This window comes from Ctenopharyngodon idella, chromosome 12, assembly GCF_019924925.1.
Source record: "Ctenopharyngodon idella isolate HZGC_01 chromosome 12, HZGC01, whole genome shotgun sequence".
Taxonomy (NCBI): domain Eukaryota; kingdom Metazoa; phylum Chordata; class Actinopteri; order Cypriniformes; family Xenocyprididae; genus Ctenopharyngodon; species Ctenopharyngodon idella.
Window position 1 is genome coordinate 2,772,619 of NC_067231.1, and position 25,567 is coordinate 2,798,185.

Sequence of the window (25,567 nt, forward strand, 5' to 3'; positions counted from 1 at the left end):
TTTTGTTATTTAAAGAGCGCGTTAGTAATATGCGCCTATAGATGGGTGCACAACACACGTACACTCTGCTTATTACACACGCAGGGACGCGCAGCAGCACACAAACATGCCAAATATTAAAAATAAAAGGATTACACTGTAAAAGATTATTATTGAGTGCATAAAGATAAAAATGCTTTTGTGGAATCCAGCTTGTCCTGTAGATGGTTTCCTCCGTTTCCTCGCCAGAGAAGCGTTGTTTTTCCGCTTGCAAATTCCGCCATGTAAATAGCGAATCCGCCATGGCACGAGCGCAGCTGACTTTTAAAGGGAATGGGAGATGAGACTCTGATTGGTTTATTGCACGTTACACCCAAAACACACCCATTGATTATTAAGAGAATAGGGACAACCCTTTTAGACCATGCGCCGGGTGTGCCGACCATTTTTCCTATTGTTAAACTAGCAAAAGTGGATTCGGACACGCCCTAAGTGCACCTGCGCTGTGCGCTTTAGACCATGCGCTTAGATCGTTAAAATAGGGCCCTTTATCATCATCTTGTTTGTTTGGTAATTTGCATAAAACACACCCAAACCATCTCCATATAAGGGAATTCCACACAACATTTGGTCACTCTCAGCAAACATATGACTCTCTCTAAAGACACAATCTCATCTCACATGCAGTAAGATCCTCAAGGCAAACAATGCCAAGTGTGCCATACTCAAAATCAGTTCACTCTGTTTTTTGTAAGTTTTATGATGCAAAATTTTGCACCATGATTTGCATCCTTTTTGGAGCTTGTCAGCCCTTGTGGTTAAACTATTATGGTCCAACTCACATTTGTCTTATAATAATCCTTTTGTAGTCCCTTTTGCTCTCATAATTGACTGTAAGCAGCTGTTCTGAGGATTCAGGTGGAATAATCCTTTGTATTTCTATCTGATTTAGGTGGATGTGTATATTTAGACTTAGTCTGAAGGGGGCAGTACAGACAAATCTACCAGAAAGCATCTCCCTGCACTGTCTTTCTTCATCCTCATTCCCTCCTCCAGCCTATTGGTGCTTTCCCATCAAACTTTGTCACCCAGGCTTATGAGAATGCAGGGCTTTCTACTATTTAAAAGATGTAAAACCTTAAAAATCAATCTGCAGAAGCAGGAACTAAACATTTAGAACAAGCGACCGTGAAATTGTCTCCCACCCAGAATTCCTCAGGGTGTTTAAAGACATTACTTAAACTGTCACAGTGATATGAGTGGTTTACACCCAGCCCATAGTCAAGGTTAAAGGTAGCGTGATATTTCTGCACCGCCAGAGGCATAAAATGAATTGCAATTTGTTTGTTTGAGTGGTGCAGTTTGGTCGACATTGGCTCAACCAGTGACCTGGGTTTGGGAAGGGACTACATGTTTGAAATTATGTCAGAAATTATCCACTTCACTTGATACACTAGACTGATGTTACTAATGAGATTAGCTATAATGATTGAATAGCTGTCCATTAACCAACTGGTTATATTGCATTTTAAAATACTCATCATTAAACTAAAGTTACTTTTATATTGATTGCATATTATTTACAATTTACGGCAATATTTATTGCTTCTCTGATGTCAGTTATTGGTCACATGACACGCAGCTAAACAAATAAAATACTTATTTTTTTAGCGTTTAATTGATTTATTTTTATTTATTTATTTTTACATTTCTATGATATAATTATTAGCTTTTCATAAACTCTCGAACCTCAGCCTGGTCCTGCATGGTGTTGATAAAATTAGAATATATTTTCTTTCTTTATAATTTTATATATTTCTATTTTTATATCAAATTTTAATAGTTTTTCTTTTCCAAATACGAATATGGTAAAAAAGAATCCTATTCAAATCTATGTAATAAACAAGGGAAGTCAAAAGTAATCTAAAAGTAATCAAAAAGTAGTCCGATTATACTACCTAAAATGTGTAATCTAATAGATTGCATTACTAAATACAATTTTGGTCATGTAATTTGTAATCGGTAATGGACTAGAATTTGTAAGTAATCTACCCAGCAGCACTGATTTTGATTGGTTTCATCTGTAGTCCTAGATCAGAGGAGAACACAACACAGTGTGCCAAGTGAGCTATTGAGTTTTCAGTACCTGAACCAGCCTTTTTTCCTCTCTTGTTTTGTCTCGATCTCTCTCTCCTTCTGTCTATTTTCGTCCTCGCTGATGCTCCTGAGATATAGCTGTGCTGGACTAGGTACCAGCATCTTCAGTTCTGCCCTTTCGCCCGCATCTGTATATTACGCAATGGGTTCGGCTCTGAAGGAAAGATGAAAGAAAGTGCTCGAAGGCACAGGATGACAAGCAGCTACGCACCAGCACTAAACTCACTGATTCATCAACCGTCAAGATGCTGTTCGTCATGCTTCTGACAGACGTCCAGAAGCAAAGAACTCTGACAAGATGAAGTCAAATCCACTGGAACTCGTGATGGAAGAATGATTTTGAGTAACTGTGGTAACTTTGAAATGCATCTTAAAATGATAACTATTTCCATTAATACTTTGTGATAATTTCACAGTATTTCATTCTAATCTATTTTACAATATTTCATTCAACCATTATAATTTCCCAATATATCATTCTAATCAATAGTAGTTGAAATATGAATTAGAAATAGTTTTTCATATAAAAGTTAACCAGAAAAAAGTAAAACCTTTAAATAAAAACTTTATAGCCTTAATAAAAACAAACCATTATTCGTATGTATTAAAGGGGTTGTTGATTATGATTTCACTTTTTTAACTTTAGTTAGTGTGTAATGTTGCTGTTTGAGCATAAACAACATCTGCAAAGTTACGACGCTCAAAGTTCAATGCAAAGGGAGATATTTTCTTTTATAGAAATCGCTTTTTAAGGACTACAACAAATGGCTGGTAGGGACTACAACGAGCTTCTTCCTGGGTTGGTGACATCACTAACCCTAAACTTTACATAAACCCCGCCCCCGAGAACACTCAACAAAAGGGGCGAGGCCATGTTGGGCTGCTTTAGAGAAGAGGAAGAGTTGTTGTAGTAGAGTGTTGTTGTCATGCCGTCATTTTATGCCGGACTGCTTCACAAATGAGGGTCATTTCAATGCAAAAGATTAACATGACGGCACATGCTAGTCGATGAGTTGAATCAACTCCACAGCAACTACATAAATTTATCCACTAACCATTCAGAAACGTCCAGTTTCATTCTAAAAGTTGTAACTTCTTCCTGAGTCTCTCCATCAGTGTCGACTCCGGTTTGAACAATGTAAGGCTGAACACCGTTACTGACAATCCTCATTTTGGCTGCGTGAGATTCTCCAGCTTTGTTGTTGTTGAGCAACTGAAACGTGAGCCGTTAAAGCTCCGCCCTCTTCTGGAAAGGGGGCCGGGAGCAGCAGCTCATTTGAATTTAAAGGGACACACACAAAAACGGCGTGTTTTTGCTCACACCCAAATAGGGTCAAATTTGACAAGCTATAATAAATGATCGGTGGGGTATTTTGAGCTGAAACTTCACAGACACATTCCGGGGACACCAGAGACTTATATTACATCTTGTAAAAGGGGCATTATAGGTAAAAGTTCCCCTTTAAAGTTCAGCATGTAACTTGTCCAACATCATTTGTGATCAAAGCTGAATTTTCAGCATCATTACTCCAGTCTTCAGTGTCACATGATCCTTCAGAAATCATTCTAATATGATGATTTGCTGCTCAAGAAACATTTCTGATTATTTTGGATTAGTTTTAATTTCTTTTAAAAAATTGTACTGACCCCAGAATTTTGAACAGTAGTGTATAGTAAGCATTTGTTCTTAAAAAATAAACGTCGTTAATATCTAGTAGTGTTATTTTATTCTTTTAGTTAAAATCATTTAATTATCGTCATTGTGCACATTTTACATGTAGTCTTGATGTTGCACTAAATACAGCTATATAGGAACACTCTAGCATCTTGACAAAATTTCTACACCATTCTGACGTATAAAAGCAAGATTTCTCCAGGTAAATAAAGCTGTTCATAAGCTCATAAGCTTTTGTTTTAAAAGGTGTGAAAATGCATGGACATGTTTATTTCTCCTTCCAATGTAAATGATGGTCCAAGCACAGATATTCACAATGCATGCAATTCCTCCTTTTTTAGTCACCTGAGATCACAGAATAAAGATCAATAGCTTGTGTATAAACCACAATCATCATAACATAATGCACTTACATTCAACGCACAGCGGGATGTGCTTTACATAATGCCCACCTCATTTGACTTAAGATTATAGAAATTGAGGACAACAATTTATAGATGTTGAAGAGTTAAGAAAGACACTTAGCGTTAGATTGTACAGGCAGGCACTGGTTTCTAGTCTGCTGTTTTCTTGCGCTCTCTCTTGTGTGAGACAGAGGTGAGGTCTGTCATCTGGGGGTGTCTTTTAATGAGAGAACTTACATAAGTAACCCAGTGAAACACTCGGGCTGCTGGAATAATCTTTCATCTCAAACCATCTGGGAAATGTATAAGCGGAGAAGCAAAAATGAAGCTGTTTTAGAATATGGAGGGGGAAAGCAATGAATTTGATAAGCTAGCTGAATGTTTAGTCGTCCAAGTCGACGAGGCCTTGAAATGATGTTGCGTTATTGTAGTGCAGCGCCAGATTGTTGTCCTTGTCGTCTTAAATCATTGCTTTGAGATTACTGCCATGGCAGTTTATTAATATGCTGATTTACCCGCAGTGCTGCTCAAGGTTGCAGTGGAGATTGTAGTGCGGCTCAACTGTGTTATTCTGTTGATCTCCTGATGTCTAAAGCCACTGCAGCTTTGTATTGATCTGTCTGATTCCACATCCTCAACACCAGAACAAGCACACTCCGGGTTGCGGGTCAGTCGAGGTCTTTGCTAGAACATTTCTTAGGTTTTTATCTCAGGGTACGCACAGAACTGTTGGTTGTTTGAGGAAAGAAGTTGTTCTAGAAGTTGTTAGAAGTTTGGTTATTTCAGAAGTTGTTTTGTTGTTTAATTATTGCAGTTTTGCATTGACTTCTGGTTGTCATGCATGGTTGCAATCATCGCACAAAGACAAGGAATAACACAAACAGTCTTTAATAAATCCATCTAGTGCTTGGCAGTAGAGCGGTTCATCCAGTAAACCGATTTCAGTTTCGTGACTGATATGTATTTTTCAATGGCCCTGAAGAGCGATATGTAGAGTGTATTGAGAGCAGACCTCTATTAAAGGGATAGTTCACCCAAAAATGAAAATTATCCCATGATTTACTCACCCTCAAGCCATCCTAGGTGTATATGACTGTCTTCTTTCAGATGAACACAATCGGAGGTATATTTAAAAATATCCTTGCTCTTCCAAGCTTGATAATGGTAGTGAATCAGGGACGCGATTTTGAAGCCCCTAAAAAATGCATCAATTATATAATACACAGCTATTATAGTTTTAAATATGGATATTTTTCTTACAAAAACCCATCACTTCACTTCAGAACCCCCTGGAGCCGTATGGATTACTTTTATGATGGATGGATGCGCTTTTTTGGGTTTCAAAATCACACCTCCCATTCACTACCATTATAAAGCTTGGAAGAGCAAGGATTTTTTAAAATATATCTCTGATTGTGTTCATCTGAAAGAAGTCATGTACACCTAGGATGGCTTGAGGGTGAGTAAATCATTGGATAATTTTCATTTCTGGGTAAACTATCCCTTTAACTGCATTAGAGTTGTCAAAATTACTGATTCGGTACCAAGTCAGTACTGAAATTTTAAAAATGTGATGCTTTGAGCGCTGTTGAGTGGATTCGTAAACACCTCTGATTGGCCTTTGTGTTCACACGCTCATCGGATATTTCTGTGATTGGCTTCAATGATCAACGCATGGGACCGTTTGAAAGCACGCGGAAGTGTTTGAATTTGAAAGCGCTTTGAAAGCGGGAACATTTGAAAGCAGACGTCTATCGTGATAGACGCCTGCTTTCAAAAACTCCCATGTGTATCTGTGTAAGCGCTCGGTGAAGAGCGTCATTAATGACTATTTACAATGTTTTTGAAGTGCTGATCATTGAAGCCAATCACAGACACATAAAACATAGTGAAACTAAACATGACTAAACATAACACATTTACAATATATGAGTGTCAATCCACAAAAACACTTTACAATGAAAACATGCACATTTGTGTACAGTACACAATGCACATACATTTAATTATTGCTTTAAAATCAATGCATTTAATGCATTATTGATTAATCTCATATTATAAATATTTTAGTCTATTGACATCCTTAATAATTTCAAATACTAAACTGGGCTTGACTCGTGCAGTGGATTACCACACAGACAAATTAAATCTCTGCATCTCGATGCTAATGTTGTTCACTGCCAGCATTGATTACTCAATCTTATTTTGGCGAAGCTCCTGTCTGGGGTCACAGCTTCATTTGCTCTTTTAGAATACCTGTCAAGAGCACCGCCTTTCATGTCTATCTCTCTGTCTGCTTCCTTTTCTCTCTCTTCTGCTCTTTCCTCAAATCTCTCCTCCCCCATAACTCTCTCTCTCTCTCTCTTTCTGTGGCAGACACGTGGCACTGGCAGAATACTAATAGATTCGCCTTGAATCCATATTTCCACCGACAATCATTTTTTTCTCTGTTATTCTCAACTGAAAATTTTTCAAGACTGTTTCTCTGATTGCTTGGGAAAATTTGCTACCATTAGTGATGAATCATTATTCAAATGTAGCATTAGAACCGCAAATCTATTTGCATATCAATAAAACACGTTATTATTTGAATGTGAATGTGATTAATGAGACCGCTGCTGGTCCTGGGCAAGAAATGATCGGCCTGAGTTATCTGGTTCCTCTGATAAAACGGTCTGCGAGAATATCCATTCAATCTTACCCCTGGATTGTTTGATTCAGTCGATTCAGTGGTAGCACATTAAGAACCTTTGAAACTCTCTAACCTTTCCAAACATTCATTACTGTTCACAGCGGCAGCCGGCCGAACCTGGCCTCTCTCACTCCTGCTGTGCTTTCAATATTAATTAAACTCAATATGGCACCGTCACCGATCCAACTAATGTATCATACCAGGATACTGTAGACCCTGCTGCACACATTACTCTCAGTTTAGTTTAGCCTCAAGCTTATTATGAATCTTAGGTCAAACACAATTCCTAGTCTTGGATTTTGCTCACACCATGCCTTAACCCCCCAAAAAAAGACAAGTCTAAGTTCTTCTCTGAATTTTACCAGCCTTGATAAGCAATGAGCAGAGGACGTTCTGTTGGTGGTTTGGTTTGTTGATCTATCTGTGTGTCATTCTATCACTCTATTTTTCTGTTGCTCTATCTATCGTTATATCGCTCTATCTATTGTTCTATTGTTCTATTGCTCTATCTATCGTATAACACTCTGTCTATCGTTCTATTGCCTATCTGTTGTTTTATCGCTCTACCTATTGTTTTATCACTCTATCGGTATACCGCTCTGTCTATCGTTCAATCACCCTTTCTATTGTTATATCGCTCTATCTATCTGTATAACACTCTATCTATTGTTTAGTGTTGTCACGGTACCAAAATTCCAGTAGTCGGTACCAATACCATGAAAATTTTACGGTTCTCGGTACCAATTTCGGTACCACAGCAAAATCTGTTGGAACTATTTTACTATTTTATATAGCCTATTTTAAAAACATATTAAATATGATTTGGAGCATGTGTGTATGTTTGTGTATGTGTGTATATATAGGCTACCTCAATGAAATAAATTTTGAAATATAAAAAAAATAAATAAATGCTCAAACATCCATTTTGTACTGTTGAAAAAAACAGCATATGCTGGTTAAGGTAGGTTTTGAAGCTGGTATGCTGGTTTGAGCTGGTTTATGCTGGTCAAATGCTGGTCCTATGCAGGTCCATGCTGGTCCTATGCTGGTGATGGTCCATGCTGGTCCTAAGCTGATCTTACCAGCATATGCTGGTTTTTTCAACAGGGGTAACAGACGTGCGTGTTTATTTTAGCTATTCCGTCAGTGAAACAACACACTACAGCCTGTAAAACTGTGAAATAAATATCGGTAAATAATGGTAACCTAAATAATAAGAAAGTTAAATATTATTTAAAAACATTCGTTTTTTTATTTCTACACAAAGATGCGTCATATAGCCTACCGCTCTGCTCTTTGAGAGGGATGAGTTACACGAGCAGGAAAGAGACCATTTCTCCTGATTATTAAAGAGAGACCATCTCCTGATGTTACAAGCAACTGACACTTGTTGTAAAAGGTCTGAAGAGCGAGTTTTATCCTCCACAGGGGCAAGACATTCAGGCTATGTTTGATTTTGCGCTGCCAGAAAAAAGCGAAAGTAAAAAATCACCAGTGTGTGTGAAACGCGCTATACAAATAAACTTGACGCACCTTATCAACAAGCACAAACTGTGTTAAATAGAAACTGACGTGCAAGCAAAAAGGTTTCTGTCCTGTGAATGTGAATAGCCTATAATAGGCCTAAATGAGAACTAAAGAAAGAAATGTTTATAATCCCCTGCGTGAGTGATGATTTGGGAAAAGAAACAGAGATTCCATGTTCAGTGGAATAACTAATGGAATATTGTTAAATTCTCTGCTAATCAGGTGACCAGATCGCGATTCGCAAAACAGAATACAAAGCTTAAATTTATGGACTCACGTACCTCTCTCATTCGGCATGAACCAAAATGTTTCCATGGCTGCGATGTCACATTTAATTGCTACCCTATTATTTCTTCTGTTAACAAAGCTTTGTGCTTCACTCGTGTCATATTCAAGTAAATACTGGCACAGCCCTATCAGTGGGTACCGAATATACCCGGATTCTCTGTACTACCGGTACTACAGAAATGCTGGTATCGTCACATTTTCAAAATTTCAGTACAGACTTGGTACCGAAGTACCAGTACTTTTGACAACGCTACTATTGTTCTATCGCTCTATCTATCGTTATATCTATTGTTCTGTTGTTTATGATGATTCATTTGTGCTCTCATGTTGATATTGAATTATATTAAATAGTTAAATTATTATTAAATAAATATGTTAAATAATTAAATAGATATACTATTGTAAATTAAATATATGATTATATTACATAGATTATATGGTTCTGTGTTTTCTCTATGAATACGAATGAGATCACATTGTTTCAGCAAGGATAGTAGGACTGGTGGATGTTTCGTTTTTGCAGCTTGCTTTACCTTTCCGGTCTCTCTTGTTCTCCATGACAGGTGTCTCCAGTCCCTCTGGCTTAAGAGACTAAGGGATTTGGTTTGATTCCCTATTCCAAATAAACTGTGACACTTAAATTGATGCCGGGTGTTTCAGAGGTAACAGCTCTGCTTCATGAACAGGAAAAGAGCCAAATGAGATCTGACAAAGTGAGAAAGGAAAGAGAACTGGTGTGTGTTTGTTCACTTGTTTAGTTAAACATAAGACATGACAGACGACTAAAGGGTTGACCCCAGTGTTTAAAGAGGACACGGTGTGCTTTATTTTTCGAAATCAATGTATATGGTTTCTTTTGTCTCACGTAGCTAGTCTTTTGACTGTCTGCATAAAGTCCAGTCCACATAGCAACTAATTTACTAATATATTGACTAATAATCTTTTCTTCTAGCGAGTTGTTAACTGCTGTGGCTAAATCATACAGTCACTGAGTTTAAAGTCACTCAGTTTTGGAAATGGAACAGCTGCTTGATTAAAAAGATCTCTCTCAAAAGAATGATTCAAAGCTTTCAGTTGTAAACAGACTAGTGTTGTCAAAAGTACCGTCGGTACTGAAATTTAAAAAAAATGATGCTTTGAGCACTGTTGAGCGGATTCGTCAATACCTCTGATTGGCAATTTTGTTCACACACCCCTCAAATATGTCTGTGATTGGCTACAATGATCAGCACTTCAAAAACAGCCAATCACAGACATATCTGATGTGCGTGTGATTGCCAAGACCAGTCAGAGGTGTTTATGTAATTTCAGTACCGACTTGGTATTGCAGTCGGTACTTTCGACAACACTAGAACAGACTCTTTTGTTACAGAGGAGTAAGTGAAATGCTGATTTCTATGATATGTTCCCTTTAATATATGGCAGAAGAATGCTGTGGTTCATGTCTGTCCAGTGTCTGTGTAGGAGTTTCTGTTTTTGCTTACCTGAAAAATGCTTCGGTTTGACTAAACGAATCCAGGCTTCCTGTCTGCTTCCCACTCATACAGCCACAGACCTTTGGCAGCTTGTGATGGTGTAGGATTTGTTCTACTCTCTCTCATTTATTAGAACACTATTTTAAGCCCAGATGAGTCAAGTTTCTTTCCTTTCATACCTCATAGGCTAAACTAAATCAATTTGACAGGCTTCTGCTATCACACCTCTGAAAAATGTAATGTGGGTCTAATGTACTTAATGTTAAACTGTGTGCAGTCTGATCATCTATCTATCTATCTATCTATCTATCTATCTATCTATCTATCTATCTATCTATATCATCTGTTATATGTTTCTAGCAACCACGTTATACCCACATCCCTTCGACCTTCAAATATCTGTTTGAACTGCACAAATTTTCAACCACACATCACTTATATAACCTTCAACCTTCAAAATCTCTTTTGAAACCTCCAAAGTATCAAACTACACAAAGGTTATGCAATTTTCAAAATTCAAAATAACCATCAAACTGTTTTAAACTTCCAGCAAGGCATTGTCAAGCCAACATTTTGACTAGCTTTCTTTTTGTACTTATGAAACTAAAGTAATAGTGACTTTGTTTTAGTTGTAACAGAATACTGACTACCAATTAGTATAGCAGAGCTCTGCTGTAATTTTAACAGAACATGATGTTCATGTAGATCAACTGGCAGAACATGACGCTAGCAACGCCAAGGCCATGAGTTTAGTTCCCACATACTGGCAAAATGTATACCTTGAATTAAATGTAAGTTGCATACCAAATGTATAACACATGGCTTATTTGATGAATCAAAGTCTCATTCAGTTCAGTTAGAAATGAACGAATGTATTTGCAGAACTCTAGAGCATAAATAGCTTGTGTTTTTTGTAATAAATATACCTCTTGCCTTCTCCAAATGTATTTTTAAGAGAGACACAAGGGCCGTAATTGGGCTTTCGTTATATGCTTTATTTATGATGCATTACATGGCTGTGGCATCTAAAAGCTGTTAATTGTACAAAGCGCCTGCTTCAGTGCTTCAAACTGCTTCAAGAGCATCATTTGTGTCTCATTAATGGTGCCTTTTGACTTTTTGTAACATCTAATGCAATTAACTGATTACATCATGTGAGTCTTTATGAACAGATATGCTTTCATAGAATACACTAATGACTAATTTTCATTAAAATAAACCTGTTTAATTGCATATTTGGTGTGTGTACATGCGTGTTTGAGTTGGGGGTTGTTTAATATATTAGTATTTATCAATACCCTTATTTGTCATATAATAGTCAACCTTTTTTGGTTCACAAAACAAACATAAACTCTTTTAAAAAGCGCTAACTTGCGTGAGCAGTATTGTAAGTGCAGACTTTTGCATTTAATTTTTAAAGAGCTTATTTTTTATCAAATGTTTTTTCTTCCAAGGTAACATAAAGCAAACTAATTGCAGACACAGTCTCCCTGAAGCAACTTTAGATTAAGTGTCTTGCTCAAGGGCAGGATGGTGATGCCATTATTTTGGTAACTCTCCTCCTTTGAGGTTTCCTCTGCACCAAGGTTGAATTTAGTATGTGCTTGCACACGATTGCCACTACTAAAGCGTCTGTCATTAGTTGGTCTAACAGATAGTGCTACTTCAATCTCACACTATTGGTTGAGAAAATTTTGCCATTTTGGTCTGCTCTGGATGTTAATCTTACATTTTTTTGACTTGTAATGAAGTGCACAAATTGCATTGACCACTATTGACACTGGTTCCTCAGACATTCTGGTTAATTTTTGTTTTAAACTCCTGTTTTTATTAAAGTACTAAAAGTACAGACTCCATTCAGACTTCCTTTATAGATAATTTCATTTTTGTTTATTAATGTTGTTTTTCTAAGAAATGTATGTTTGCAAATCTCCGTAGACAGATTATTAAGCATTCAAATGTGTGTTTGCCCTTCTACTTTGCATCTATTTGCATACTGAATTGTGATTGTTCTTGCATATATTTAACATTTATAGCTGTCTGTACACTGCGTGGTGACGGTGATGATTCTTTGTTCAAGAACACTCAACATTCAGAGTGCGTTCGGAGCTCTTTTAGCTCTTGCAAGTTGGAGGAAGCACTGTCCTACAGCTTAGCTATTACTGCTAACATCTGGTATTGACATTATCCCACTTTTACCTTCTACTGCGAGCATGATTCTGCTGCCTTCTGAAATACTTTCTTTTGTTCAAATTATAATGTATGAATCAGGGGCCGCTGACACGACACTGTTTTCAGCTAAAAATGGAAAACTTTTTATGTGATTTGGCTGTTCATTTACACGACAACGGCGCTGGGGGCCTGAAAGCGCAAACATTTGAAAATGGGATTTACATTATCGTCTCCATGTAAAGTACATTCAAAACACTGTTGAATGTGCGAAATCGGTGATGTCATGTGCATGCGTATTACGTGTAGTAAAGGATTAGTTCACTTTAAAATGAAAATTGCTCCAAGCTTTACTCACCCTCAAGCCATCCTAGGTGTATATGACTTTCTTCTTTCTGATGAACACAATCGGAGAAATATTAATAAATATCCTGACGCATCCGAGCTTTATAATTGCAGTGAACGGAACCAACGAGTCTGAAGCACAGAAAGTGCATTCATCCATCCAACATAAACGTACTTCACACGGCTCCGGGGGCTTAATAAAGGCCTGAAGCGAAGCGATGCGTTTGTGTAAGAAAAATATCTATATTTAACAAGTTATGAAGTAAAATATCTAGCTTCCGCCAGACCGCCTTCCGTAATCTACTTACGAAGAAAGCACAATGCCTTTCGCAATTCAAAACGCTTACGCTACGTCCTACGCCTTCCATATTCAACTTATGAAAAAACTCTTTTTCCGTACGTTAAATATGGAAGGCGCACTGGCGGAAGCTATTTATATTTTACTTCATAACTTGTTAAATATGGATATTTTTCTTACACAAACGCATTGATTTGCGTTGTGTCATCGTAATCTTGAATCAGAATAACTTCCCCTCCCTCTTGCAGCCACATCTCTTCTCTGATGATGTGTTTGGCGTGTGGGCGGGGCAACCTGTCACTTACATGAGATCGACCAATAGCAAACCACACAATCTAATCAATTCCCCATGGACAAAATCAAGCCCCGCCCTACATTTGTTCTTGTTTGAGAAGCTGTTTCACTTGGATATAGGAAAGAAAAGACTTCTGTTTCATGCCAACTTTATAATAAAATAAACCATAACTAAATAAAATAAAAATAAAATATAAAAAATCTTAAACATTTCTCATTTTCATTTAGTTTAACCTGATTTACTAAAATAACTAAAAATAAAACTGAAGTAAAAAAAAAAAATTATGCAGACAAATTAAAAAATTAAGTTTAATACAATTTAATTAATTGCTGAATTAATTATTTATAAGTCATAAAAAGTAAATAATATTAAATAAAAAATAAATATATTAAATAAAAAATAAATAAAGTTAATTAAAAGAAATTAATAAAAGTTACTAAAACTTGACCTAAAATGAAAATGGAAAATAAACAGGAAAAACTAGTTTAAAAAAAAAAAAATGTGAATGAAAACTATACTATTATCTCAATCAGTAATACTAAAATAACATTGTTCCAAACATAATTTTTACAGAGCTGGAAATAAAATGTCCAAACAAGCAATCCCTGCTGGAGTGATGAATGCAGCAGGGGTGACAAACAACCAGCGATGACCCAAAGCTCCTCACCACTGAGCTTTGACAATGACAAACAGCAGGACCTTAATCAGTGAGCGTCGCCAACACACAACGACCACAGCCACCATGCCACGAAACACCTTCGTCCAAGACACAGCTGAGCCATCCGCAGCAACCGTGTAGCATAGTGGTTCCATGCAGCAGGGAGAGAATACAGCAGCTGACCTCCATGCAGCTCTGTTGGGAATGAATCCAAAAAGTAAATTGTATTAATGTGTGTTGAATGAAGGCCCTGGTATTCTTTTCATTTTCCGTCTCACACACAGTCTTGCCTGTACAGCTTTCAAAGTATACTCATCCATAGATGAGCACCGGATAGACATGCGCATTGCAATTGCTTCTTTTACCATAGTGCACGATTTGTAAATTAATACATTTTTGCGTTTCATACTGTATGTGTCACTTTTCTGATGTAGTAAACTTGCTCTGTAGCTCACCTGGTACAGCATTGCATTTCGATTTCTTTTTTCAGCCTACAGTATCCAGTACTGTTTTGCCTTAGCGCTAAAGGTTTCTGAGAAACATCTTACAGTAAAAAAGAGGAGTTATCCTAGCACAGAGAGTGTTGACACCACAGCATTCTGTTGCATCGATGAGCAATTAAGAAGTAGAGAAAAAGAACTGGGCTGTAGTAATTGTGCAAGTGTCTTCACCATGTGACTCATGTAGCCAAAAGTGTTTAGTTCAGTGAAAGGTGTGATCTTAAGAGAGAACATTGTGTTTGTTTAAAATCTCTGTTCTCTTTACTTTCTTAATTTGTCTCTATTTGAGTCCCCATTTCAAGCTTTCAAGAGCCCTCCAAAAACAAATTGGTAAAATTTATTACATTAAAAAGGCCCTGTCCACACAAACACGGGTATTTCCAAAACTGCAGCTTTTTCTGTGCGGTTTGGCATTTCGTCCACACGCAAACGCAGTATCCGGTCACTGAAACTGAACTTTTTTGAAAACTCCTGCCAGGGTGAAGATTTTTAGAAACTCCGGTTGCAGTGTTGTTGTGTAGACGGTGAAACCGGAGATTTTGGCTTGTGACGTTGGAACCGGAACCAGTAAAAACCTTTTTTCCAGGCTTCTGATTGGCCAACATGGCTTTACGGTTAGGGTTATATCGCCACCTGTTGGTTTGGCATGCTCTTGACCACACTTCATAGTGTGTTTTTGCATTTTCATGTGGACACGATTTTTTTTTAAATGGAGGGAAAACTCCATTTATAAAACATACCAGTGCACTATAACAGTATTTTATAAAAGATTTGTATATAAGAGTATTGGAGTTCATTTTACAAGAATGTACTAATTCAGTTTTTCTACTTCCAAATTCTACTCAGTGTGTTACTTGCCGGTCCTTTGTAATTATTTGTGAAATTTACTAGTGAATTCTAAGTGAATATTGTTTCTACACACATTTTCAGTGAACAAAATATTTGCAATTTTGGCTACTTTTGAATGGACATCAATATAGAAAGTCACAGCAGCTACAGCAGTAGGGGTGTTAAAATTCGTTGCTACAATGCATCGCGATGCAGATGTGGACGATTCTGCATCGGTGCAGTAATAGACCGCAATCGATTATAGCCTAGTGATATTTCTCTGACGTCATTCGTCGCATACGCGCTTCTTGCGCTAGTGTAAAACGGCGGAGGGAGACGAAACTTTTAACTTTTAGTATTTACTAGTGTTTATTAGTTCTAAATGCTCCTGTCATATGTTGTGTTCAGACTTAAGTTTTGTTTGATGTTTGCTACATTCAGGAAGTGTACTTTCTTGGAGCAGATAAAATAAAAAGGGAGTTCATATATCTGACTGCTTGTATTCATTGACGAAAATGTAGCCATGTGTAGTAATATTGAAAATTGAGGATGCATCGCATCGTGATGCATCATGGAATCGAATCCAATCGTCACTTGACATGATAATCGTAATCGAATTAAATCGTGAGACCAGTGATATTCACACCCCTACCTACCAGCAAGGGCTAACCAGCAAAACCCTGTCTAATTGTTTTCATTAGTCTTCTCAAATAGAGAGCGAGAATGAGACGGCGGAAAAGACTAAAAGAAGAGGCAGTCACTTAGTTTATATGCTAATGTTTCCAGTCTATGCACATTCCCAAACAGGAAGCACTCAAGCACTTGTGTCCCTGTTAATGTTATTGGGAAATATTAAAGCTTGAATTTCTCTCTGCTGTATTGTATGCTATCATAAGCATTACACTTCTGATTCATCCGGTCTAAATAAGCTCTGGATATTTTAGGAGGGTTTTATTGTTTTTTCTGCACTCGTTTGACTGTTTCTGAATTCGATTACATGGGGGAAAGCAATAAACCTGCTTAGTGCATTTCACATAATGGCTTTTGGTAAGTCATCTTCTCTCCAAAACCAATGTTATGCCTCGGGTTGTCTGTGCAAACATGAAGTTATGCAATGTCATATTTTAATACATGTTTAGTGCAATTTGTCAACAATAATTTGAATCGTGCCTTAGAATATAAATGTCCAAGGGCTTTTAACCATATAACCCTACAGTATCATATTTGATGTGCAAATTTCTATGTGCAAATTTCTCTAAAAATTTGCAGCATAATCAAAACGTTTTTTTATCAAGTAAAAGGCCTTTCAGTATAATTGTAAAAACATCCACCTTCAGGTTGTGGTGTGTTTTTGCTGTGACTTTTAATCAAGTAAATGTAAAATTATCAAATATGATCGATCAGGCTTTTGTGGAACATTTATTTGTCCTTCTTTCAAACATTATTGTATTGCATTGCATTATATATTTGATCATAAAACTAAGCACTTAAATATCATCATATTATTGGGAGATACAGGGCCCTATCATACACCTGGCGCAATGCAACGCCAGGCAAAACGCAAGTGTTTTTTGCTAGTTTCAGCCCGACGCAGTTATCATTTTCACGTCCAGCGCCACGTTGTTTAAATAGCAAATGCACTCGCACCCGTCTGTTCGCCCATGGGTGTGCTGGTCTGAAAACAAGGTGAGTTCAGGTGCATTGTTGGCTTGTTGCTATTTTGAGGAACTGAAAATGACTGCGCCAATGACCAACTGAAACCTGTGCAGTGCACAGCGCGCTACACTCTGCTTGTTACACACACAGGGACGTGCAGCAGCACACAAACTTGCTAAATATTAAAAATAAAAGGATTACAATGTAAAAGATTATTATTGCGTACATAATGGATATTCATTGCATGTATCAGAATTACCTATCTGCAGTGAAGACGGATGAAATTGGCTAATAATTTGACCAATCGTGGCAATACACACATGTATTTAAACTGAATCCGCCATGGTGCGAGCGCCGCCTGGCTTTTAAAGGGAATCAGAGATGACACTGTGATTGGTTTATTGCACGTTACGCCCAAAACACACCCATGACTCATTAAGAGAATAGGTACAACCCTTTTAGACCATGTGCCTGGTGCGCCAACCATTTTTTCCATCATTAAACTAGCAAAAGTGGATTGGGACACCTGCGCCATGCGCTTCAGACCATTAGATTGTTAAAATAGGGCCCACAGAGTGACAACTGATATTTATATGCATTTAATGTACGTAGTCTGTTATAAAGATCTCATTGATTTACACCACATGCATCTTACTTTTTGGACATATAAATATAAGCATCAGCATCAGATTGCACATTTTTGCTCATTTTGGGCCTCTGAATAAAATTTATGTTTTTTTCTTCCTTGAGTTTGAGCTTCATATCCTCACTATATCTTGCTATATGAATCATAAACACCTGATGTATCACATGTAATACTCAACAAAAAACATATGCAATATTGTTTTGTGTATATATACACACACTGCCCGGCCAAAAAAAAAAAAAGTCGCTGTTTGGATTTGGCGAATACTTAAAGAGTCCAGACCTTAAATTCATTGGAAGTCTTTGGGATGTGCTGGAGGAGACTTTATTGCATTGTCAGTACAAGATCTTGACCAAAAATTGATGCACCTCTTGATTGAAATAACATCACAACATTTCCATCAAGAGGTGCATATATATGTGACCCTGGACCACAAAACCAGTCATAAGTCGCACGGGTATATTTGTAGCAATAGCTCACAAAACTTTGTATGGGTCAAAATTATTGATTTTCTTTTATGCCAAAATCATTAGGATATTAAGTAAAGATCATGTTCCATGAAGATATTTTGTAAATTTCCTACCATAAATATATAAAAAAATTATTTTTGTGAGTGGATATGCATTGCTAAAGACTTAAATTGGACAACTTTAAAGGCGATTTTCAAAAAAATTGACTCTTATGACTGGTTTTGTGGTTCAGGGTCACATATATGTGCTAAAAGTTCAATAAAATCAATCCCAAAGTTAACATTGCTAAACATGTTTTTTCTCTTCTCTACAGGCATATACTCCCTCTGCTTGCTGCCACAATGTTTAAAAACAGCTTGAAAATGTTGCTGACGGGGGGCAAAACCAACAGGAAGAGCCGTAACAGCAGCGGTCAGTCTGAACTTTCATGTTTATCCACTAAGATATGATCTAAAGATGACTGCATACTTGTTTGTGTTGTGCTATTTTTTAAACGACATGAAGCAGGATATTTGAATAATCATTTGGTAAACTTCCTGTTTGGAAGTTAATATCGAATGCAGTCGCCCTGAGCTGATATTACAGAAGCATGTAAGAGAACGAACAGCCTAAAGCATTGATTATCCATCATGCCTCAGTGCTGGAACTAATTTCTCTGGGATACTGGGATGTTCTGCCAATGTATGGGTTTCCATATGCTTCCTGATATAACTGACAGATCTGCAGCAGGCAGTGAATGAGGCATGTAGTCTCAGCCTCAGACGGCACGTCCACAGGCCATTCACTGACCGTCTGATGCACATCACACCAAACACTTGAAAGGATCACAAGCTCCAGTCAGATTACCCGACAGCAACACAATTTCAGGCGCACATGTTTTATAAGTTTGCCAGAAAAAAAAACCCTGTTTTTAACTGGTGAGAAAAACAGATAACTGGATTTGCCAGGTAAATGGCTTTAAATCTTTGAAAGATATTCAGAGATTGGTTTAAGTTGAATGCAAACTAGATTTTCTTGAGCAGAACTGCTTTCTGTCTGTGAAATAACCAATAGTTACGATCAATTCATAAAGATCAATTCTGCATACTATTGGTGTAGTTTTAGACAAAAAAAATAAAAAATAAAAAAAAAGGAAAACGTGGCAATCATGTGGTTTTGTAAAACTTTTATGTTGTTTTTAACTAAAGTTTCAATTTAACAACTGTAAAAATGTCATGTGGTGTAACCAGGTAAGAATAATAACTTATTTTTCTTACACCTTGTATACATGTCAGTGTATGTTTTACAAATCTCAGAAATGATTAGTTCATTAATATTACTTTATTTATAGGGGGTTTGTACCATATGACATTTTATAACCTCCTGACTCTTTAATTATGTTTCTATGGCAAATATGTGTTATATTTTAAGACAACACTAATAACATTGAAATGATTCTGTGTAATTTGAGTAATCAGTAGATTAAATTAAAAATGTAGTAATTTTAAGTATTTTTAGCCAGACAATAGTTATCCAACTCCATCACAATGGTCAGAGCTCTCGGAAAATTCCAATTTTATAAGTTGTAATTACGAGTTCTACAAGACGGAATCTCATAATTACAGAAATTCCGATATGGTTGCATCACATGACTTAGATCATCACATGAATAGATCATGTCATCACGTCCTTGACCCTTTAACCGCCCTTAAAACTGTGGCTCTTCCAGTGTAAATCAGCAATTCTTGGCCAAAATAAGCTCTGAAATTAGCCTTTATGAAAATCTGCCTTCTTGAGAATGAGACATTATGAAGTGCAAAGAAACATAAAGAATAGAGGGATTCGTAAAACCCTTTTCTGGTGTCAAATTTACTCCCTGTGTAATTAGCCAAACCTCAGTAGCATCATCACACGGCCTCTCTAATAGATGTGTTCTCCCACTGGAGCAGGTTTAGTCGAAAGTGATCTCATTAGCCACTGGTTCCAGAGATCAAACACCCATTTCAAATGTTGATGTCTGAAGCCTTTTGCCACTGGAATGGAGTAATAGTCAAAGCATGTGCAAAATCCATGCTTCTATATATATAAAAAAAAACAACGAAAAAAAAACAGACCTTACATGTAGGGCCATATGATTTCCATGATGCAGAAAATATAGATGGAATTGCAGAATCCAGTCATAAAAATGGATTTTACTGTACAATTCAGAATGGCCAAATTGGCCAAATTTAGAATAATAAATCAAAGGACATGAAAACATGAACTTCATCTCCAGGGCTGCTCTGAGACTCATTTCACCATTTCATTTGAGAAAACTATCATCAGATACACAAAGAAACTCAAAGCTCTTCACTACAACAAACCAAAATAAAAGTTTGGTTTAAACATTTTTAAGGGGTATCGCATATCACACTTATCCATATCCATGTTTTAATTTAGACAGTAGTAAACCTGTAGTGCAGCACTTTATCTTTGCCAAAAAATGAATTTTTTTTTTAAAATTTCATTTGAATATATATGAAAGGTGAATGTGATTTCAATTATATATATTTATACTATATTGCCAAAAGTTTTGGGACGCCTGCCTTTACGTGCACATGAACTTTAATGACATACCATTCTTAATCTGTATGGTTTAATATGGAGTTGGTCCACCCTTTGGCTTCAACTCTTGTGGGAAGGCTTTCCACAAGGTTTAGGAGTGTGTTTATGGGAACTTGTGACCATTCTTCTAGAAGCGCATTTGTGAGGTCAGGCACTGATGTTGGACGAGAAGGCCTGGCTCACAGTCTCCACTCTAATTCATCCCAAAGGTGTTCTATCGGGTTGAGGTCAGGACTCTGTGCAGGCCAGTCAAGTTCCTCCACACCAAACTCGCTCATCCATGTCTTTATGAACCTTGCTTTGTGCATTAGTCATGTTGGAACAGGAAGGGGCCATCCCCAAACTGTTCCCACAAAGTTGGGAGCATGAAATTGTCCAAAATGTCTTGGTATGCTGAAGCATTAAGAGTTCCTTTCACTGGAACTAAGGGGCCAAGCCCAACCCCTGAAAAACAACCCCACACCATAATCCCCCCTTTACACTTGGCACAATGCAGTCAGGCAAGTACCGTTCTCCTGGCAACCTCCAAACCCAGACTCGTCCATCAGATTGCCAGACAGAGAAGCGTGATTCGTCACTCCAGAGAACACGTCTCCACTGCTCTAGAGTCCAGTGGCGGCGTGCTTTACACCACTGCATCCGACGCTTTGCATTGCACTTGGTGATGTAAGGCTTGGATGCAGCTGCTCGGCCATGGAAACCCATTCCATGAAGCTCTCTACACACTGTTCCTGAGCTAATCTGAAGGCCACACAAAGTGATTTTACATGGCCAACCACTTCGTGGCTGAGTTGTTGTTGTTCCCAATTGCTTCCACTTTGTTATGATACCACTAACAGTTGACCGTGGAATATTTAGAAGTGAGGAAATTTCATGAATGGACTTATTGCACTGGTGGTAACCTATCACGGTACCATGCTTGAATTCACTGAGCTCCTGAGAGCGACCCATTCTTTCGCAAATGTTTGTAGAAGCAGTCTGCATGCCTAGGTGCTTGATTTTATACACCTGTCACCATGGAAGTGATTGGAACACCTGAATTCAATGATTTGGAGGGGTGTCCCAATACTTTTGGCAATATAGTGTATATCCATCTGTAGGACCCACACATGTGTTTCTTTGTCTCTTTCCCTCTCTCTTTATTCATCAGCAGAAGTACTTCATGGTCTCTCTCTGCTTGTTTAGTGCTCTTGACCCATAATGATGATGTTCAGCTATTGAAATGTCGCCTCACTCTTTGACAAACTTTCCACATATTTCCATCTATCCTTGTGTGCTATTTTTTCTCTCCCTCTCTCTGCCTCTAATTACCTCTTTCTCTTTGTTTCACGTTGCATTACACCTTTATGTGTTTACATTTTCTGTTCACTGTAGATACCTGTCCTTCACACCCGTTCAGCCTCATGAATAATGAATGGGTGCACATGTGTAATTATGAGATGAGGGCAGATGTGTATGTTCCGTAGATGAAGGGAGCTTCGTCGACGAGCACAGGAATGAACAAACACCTTTAATTTCAGGTGGAATTCACATTGCTCTCATGGTTTTCATGCTTTAAATTTGTTGATGTTGGAGCTTGGATATATTTGATTCCCTCTATTTAACCTGATCAAAAGCATCAAGGACTTTTGTATTGTGTCAGAGTCTGACAAGTGATTCAGTCACATTCAAGGACGATGAGAAGAAACAGGGATATTTACATTGAGGAGAAAGGCCTGCCTCTGTCTTTTTATCAATATGTGGATTTTTTGCCTATATGTGTGATATGTAGCTCCAGGATGATAAAATAATTTCAACTCAAATCAATATTTAATGTCATATATCTATTTATTTGGTATGTAGCTCTATTGCAGTCATCCAGTCATTATTGCATAATAAACCCCTTCAGGGTGATACAAGATACTGATCTCGCTGTCTGGGTTTATTTCACAATAATGACCATCAGACCATACACTATCCCTGATGTTTATGTATGTGCGAGCAGTCAGGTGCGCCATTTTTTAAAATCATTTTTGTCTCTTTCTTTTGCTTTGCAATCAACATGAATCATTATTATTTATTAATAAACTAGTGTTTTCTGAGTCAGTGTCAGCTGCAAAGATGAAGTTGACAACACTGATTTGATATCTCTGCAGTAAAGATGCACCTACAGTTAAGTTCAACATGTCATGCACTAAACGCGGTACTAATTTGGCTTCCACACTTCTCACAAACACTTGGATATGCACCTAATAATAGCAGACATTTATGTAGGTTAATATTATAGAGCGAGCAGTCATGTAAAGTGGCTAACTTTAGGGTGCTACTTACGTTTCAAATGATAAGCTATGTTTGAGGGCGATTAATGATAGGTGAACATTTGGATTTCCTGCCCGTCATAATTGCCACATGGGTCAGCCCTGTTAACGATCTTTTCGTTATGGACTGCGTGATTTTGCCGCTTTCTGTGGAGTTTTTTTTTCTGTGACTAAGGCTATGTTCAGGCTCTGACTGTGTTCAGATCTGTTTTTCTAATGACAGTGTGAACAGAACAAACCACATGGAATCTGATTCTGATTAGGGCCACTTCCATATGTGGTCCTAAATCTGGGAAACAGCTCACGCTTCAGTTGCTCAACAACAACAAAGCTGGAGAATCTCACGCAGCCAAAATGAGGATTGTCAGTAACGGTGTTCAACCTTACATTGTTCAAACCGGAGTCGACACTGATGGAGAGACTCAGGAAGAAGTTGCAACTTTTAGAATGAATCTGGACGTTTCTGAACAGTTAGTGGATAAATTTATGTAGTTGCTGTGGAGTTGATTCAACTCATCGACTAGCATGTGGCGTCATGTTAATCTTTTGTGCAAATCCAGAGTTGAATTGACCCTCGTTTGTGAAGCAGTCTGGCGTAAAATGACGGCATGGCAACAACACTCTACTACAACAACTCTTCCTCTTCTCTAAAGCAGCCCAACATGGCCTCACCCTCTTTGTTGCATGTTCCCGAAGGCAGGGTTTATGTAAATTTTGGGGTTTGTGATGTCACCAACCCGGGAAGAAGCTTGTTGTAGCTCCTACCAGCCGTTTGTTGTAGCAATTTCTGTAAAAGAAAATACCTCCCTTTGCATTGAACTTTGAGTGTAGTAACTTTGTAGATGTTGTTCATGCTCAAACAGCAACATTACACACTAACTAAAGTTAAAAAAGTGAAATCATAATCAAGACCCCTTTAAAGACCTCCATGTTTACATCAGAATGACAGTGTGCTGCGTGACGTCTTTTTATCATTCTTTTGCGCATACGGGTCAGTCCAGGACCATCATCTGTTTGAAAGTCAAATATGTTGAGAAATAAGAGGAGCAATGTGAAGTTGAAGTTTGTAGTACATTGACCCTCTTTGACCTCTTATATATCAAAAGGTCAATGAAAATTTGATTCTCTCTATCCGTTTAATCAATATTTCTTAAAGCTACCTCATGCTTGGTTTTACCTTTCCCTCATCCTTCATTTGTAACCTCGACCTTCCCTCTACAATCATTACCTTTCTATGCCTGGTCCTCCTACGCAGCAGGTAGAGATTGGCATATCAAAATGTGTGTGTGTGTTTGTGTTTTCTCAGTATAGAGAAAGCTTGTGGTTTAAGATTGGTCTGTCTTTGTATCTTACTTGTTTGAATGTGCTTATTTTAGGACTGTCAATCAAATTAATTACACAATATGGTTGTTTTAGAAATGATCACATTACAAATACATTTAAAATTTAAGTTAATTTTTTAGCTACATTACTGGCTCCAAAACCTGTGCTCTTTCTCTTCTCTCTGATGTGTTTGTGTGTTTCTGTTATAAGCAGGGGGGAAATCGATGCAGTACAGTATTGCAATACTCTTTCCTCATATTGAATCGATATTGTGTTGATATGGGCTTTTGAGAAAGTTTGCCAGATTAGTGGCATCAAATGTTTGAAAAGTATTCAGAGTTTTGAGGAACTTGGACTACATTCACACTGTCAGTCCAAATCCAATATTATTTATTAAATTGCCATAAGCAAAAAAATGCCTCGGTTTTGGGGTCACGGTTCGATACGAGTAAGGTACAACAGGAAAAAGCAACAAATCCCCAATGCTAGGTTTCTATTCATTTATTTTGAACAGACAGTAGTGCAAATTACAATTATGTTCCAGAGATGCTCAATTGGGTTTAAGTCAGGGCTCTGGCTGGGCCATTCAAGAACAGTCACCGAGTTGTTGTGAAGCCACTCCTTCGTTATTTTAGCTGTGTGCTTAGGGTCATTGTCTTGTTGGAAGGTAAACCTTCGGCCCAGTCTGAGGTCCTGAGCACTCTGGAGAAGGTTTTCGTCCAGGATATCCCTGTACTTGGCCGCATTCATCTTTCCCTCGATTGCAACCAGTCGTCCTGTCCCTGCAGCTGAAAAACACCCCCACAGCATGATGCTACCACCACCATGCTTCACTGTTGGGACTGTATTGGACAGGTGATGAGCAGTGCCTGGTTTTCTCCACACATACCGCTTAGAATTAAGGCCAAAATGTTCTATCTTGGTCTCATCAGACCAGAGAATCTTATGTCTCACCATCTTGGAGTCCTTCTGGTGTTTTTTCATGTGTCTTGCGCTGAGGAGAGGCTTCCGTCGGGCCACTCTGCCATAAAGCCCCGACTGGTGGAGGGCTGCAGTGATGGTTGACTTTCTACAACTTTCTCCCATCACCCGACTGCATCTCTGGAGCTCAGCCACAGTGATCTTTGGGTTCTTCTTTACCTCTCTCACCAAGGCTCTTCTCCCCCAATAGCTCAGTTTGGCCGGACGGCCAGCTCTAGGAAGGGTTCTGGTCGTCCCAAACATCTTCCATTTAAGGATTATGGAGGCCACTGTGCTCTTAGGAACCTTAAGTGCAGCAGAAATTTTTTTGTAACCTTGGCC

General features: G+C 37.9%; 1 protein-coding gene across 5 annotated transcripts in view; it reads left to right on the forward strand.

The window, feature by feature from the left end:
• tanc2b (tetratricopeptide repeat, ankyrin repeat and coiled-coil containing 2b) overlaps nt 1-25,567 on the forward strand; it is a 166,651-nt gene that overhangs the window by 31,341 nt on the left and 109,743 nt on the right. For all 5 annotated transcript variants that reach the window (XM_051913982.1, XM_051913983.1, XM_051913984.1 and 2 more), the window contains exon 2: nt 18,376-18,473. In XM_051913982.1, coding sequence (XP_051769942.1) covers nt 18,404-18,473 — 70 coding nt within the window. In that variant the 5' untranslated portion in view covers nt 18,376-18,403. The remainder of the gene's footprint in view (nt 1-18,375; nt 18,474-25,567) is intronic.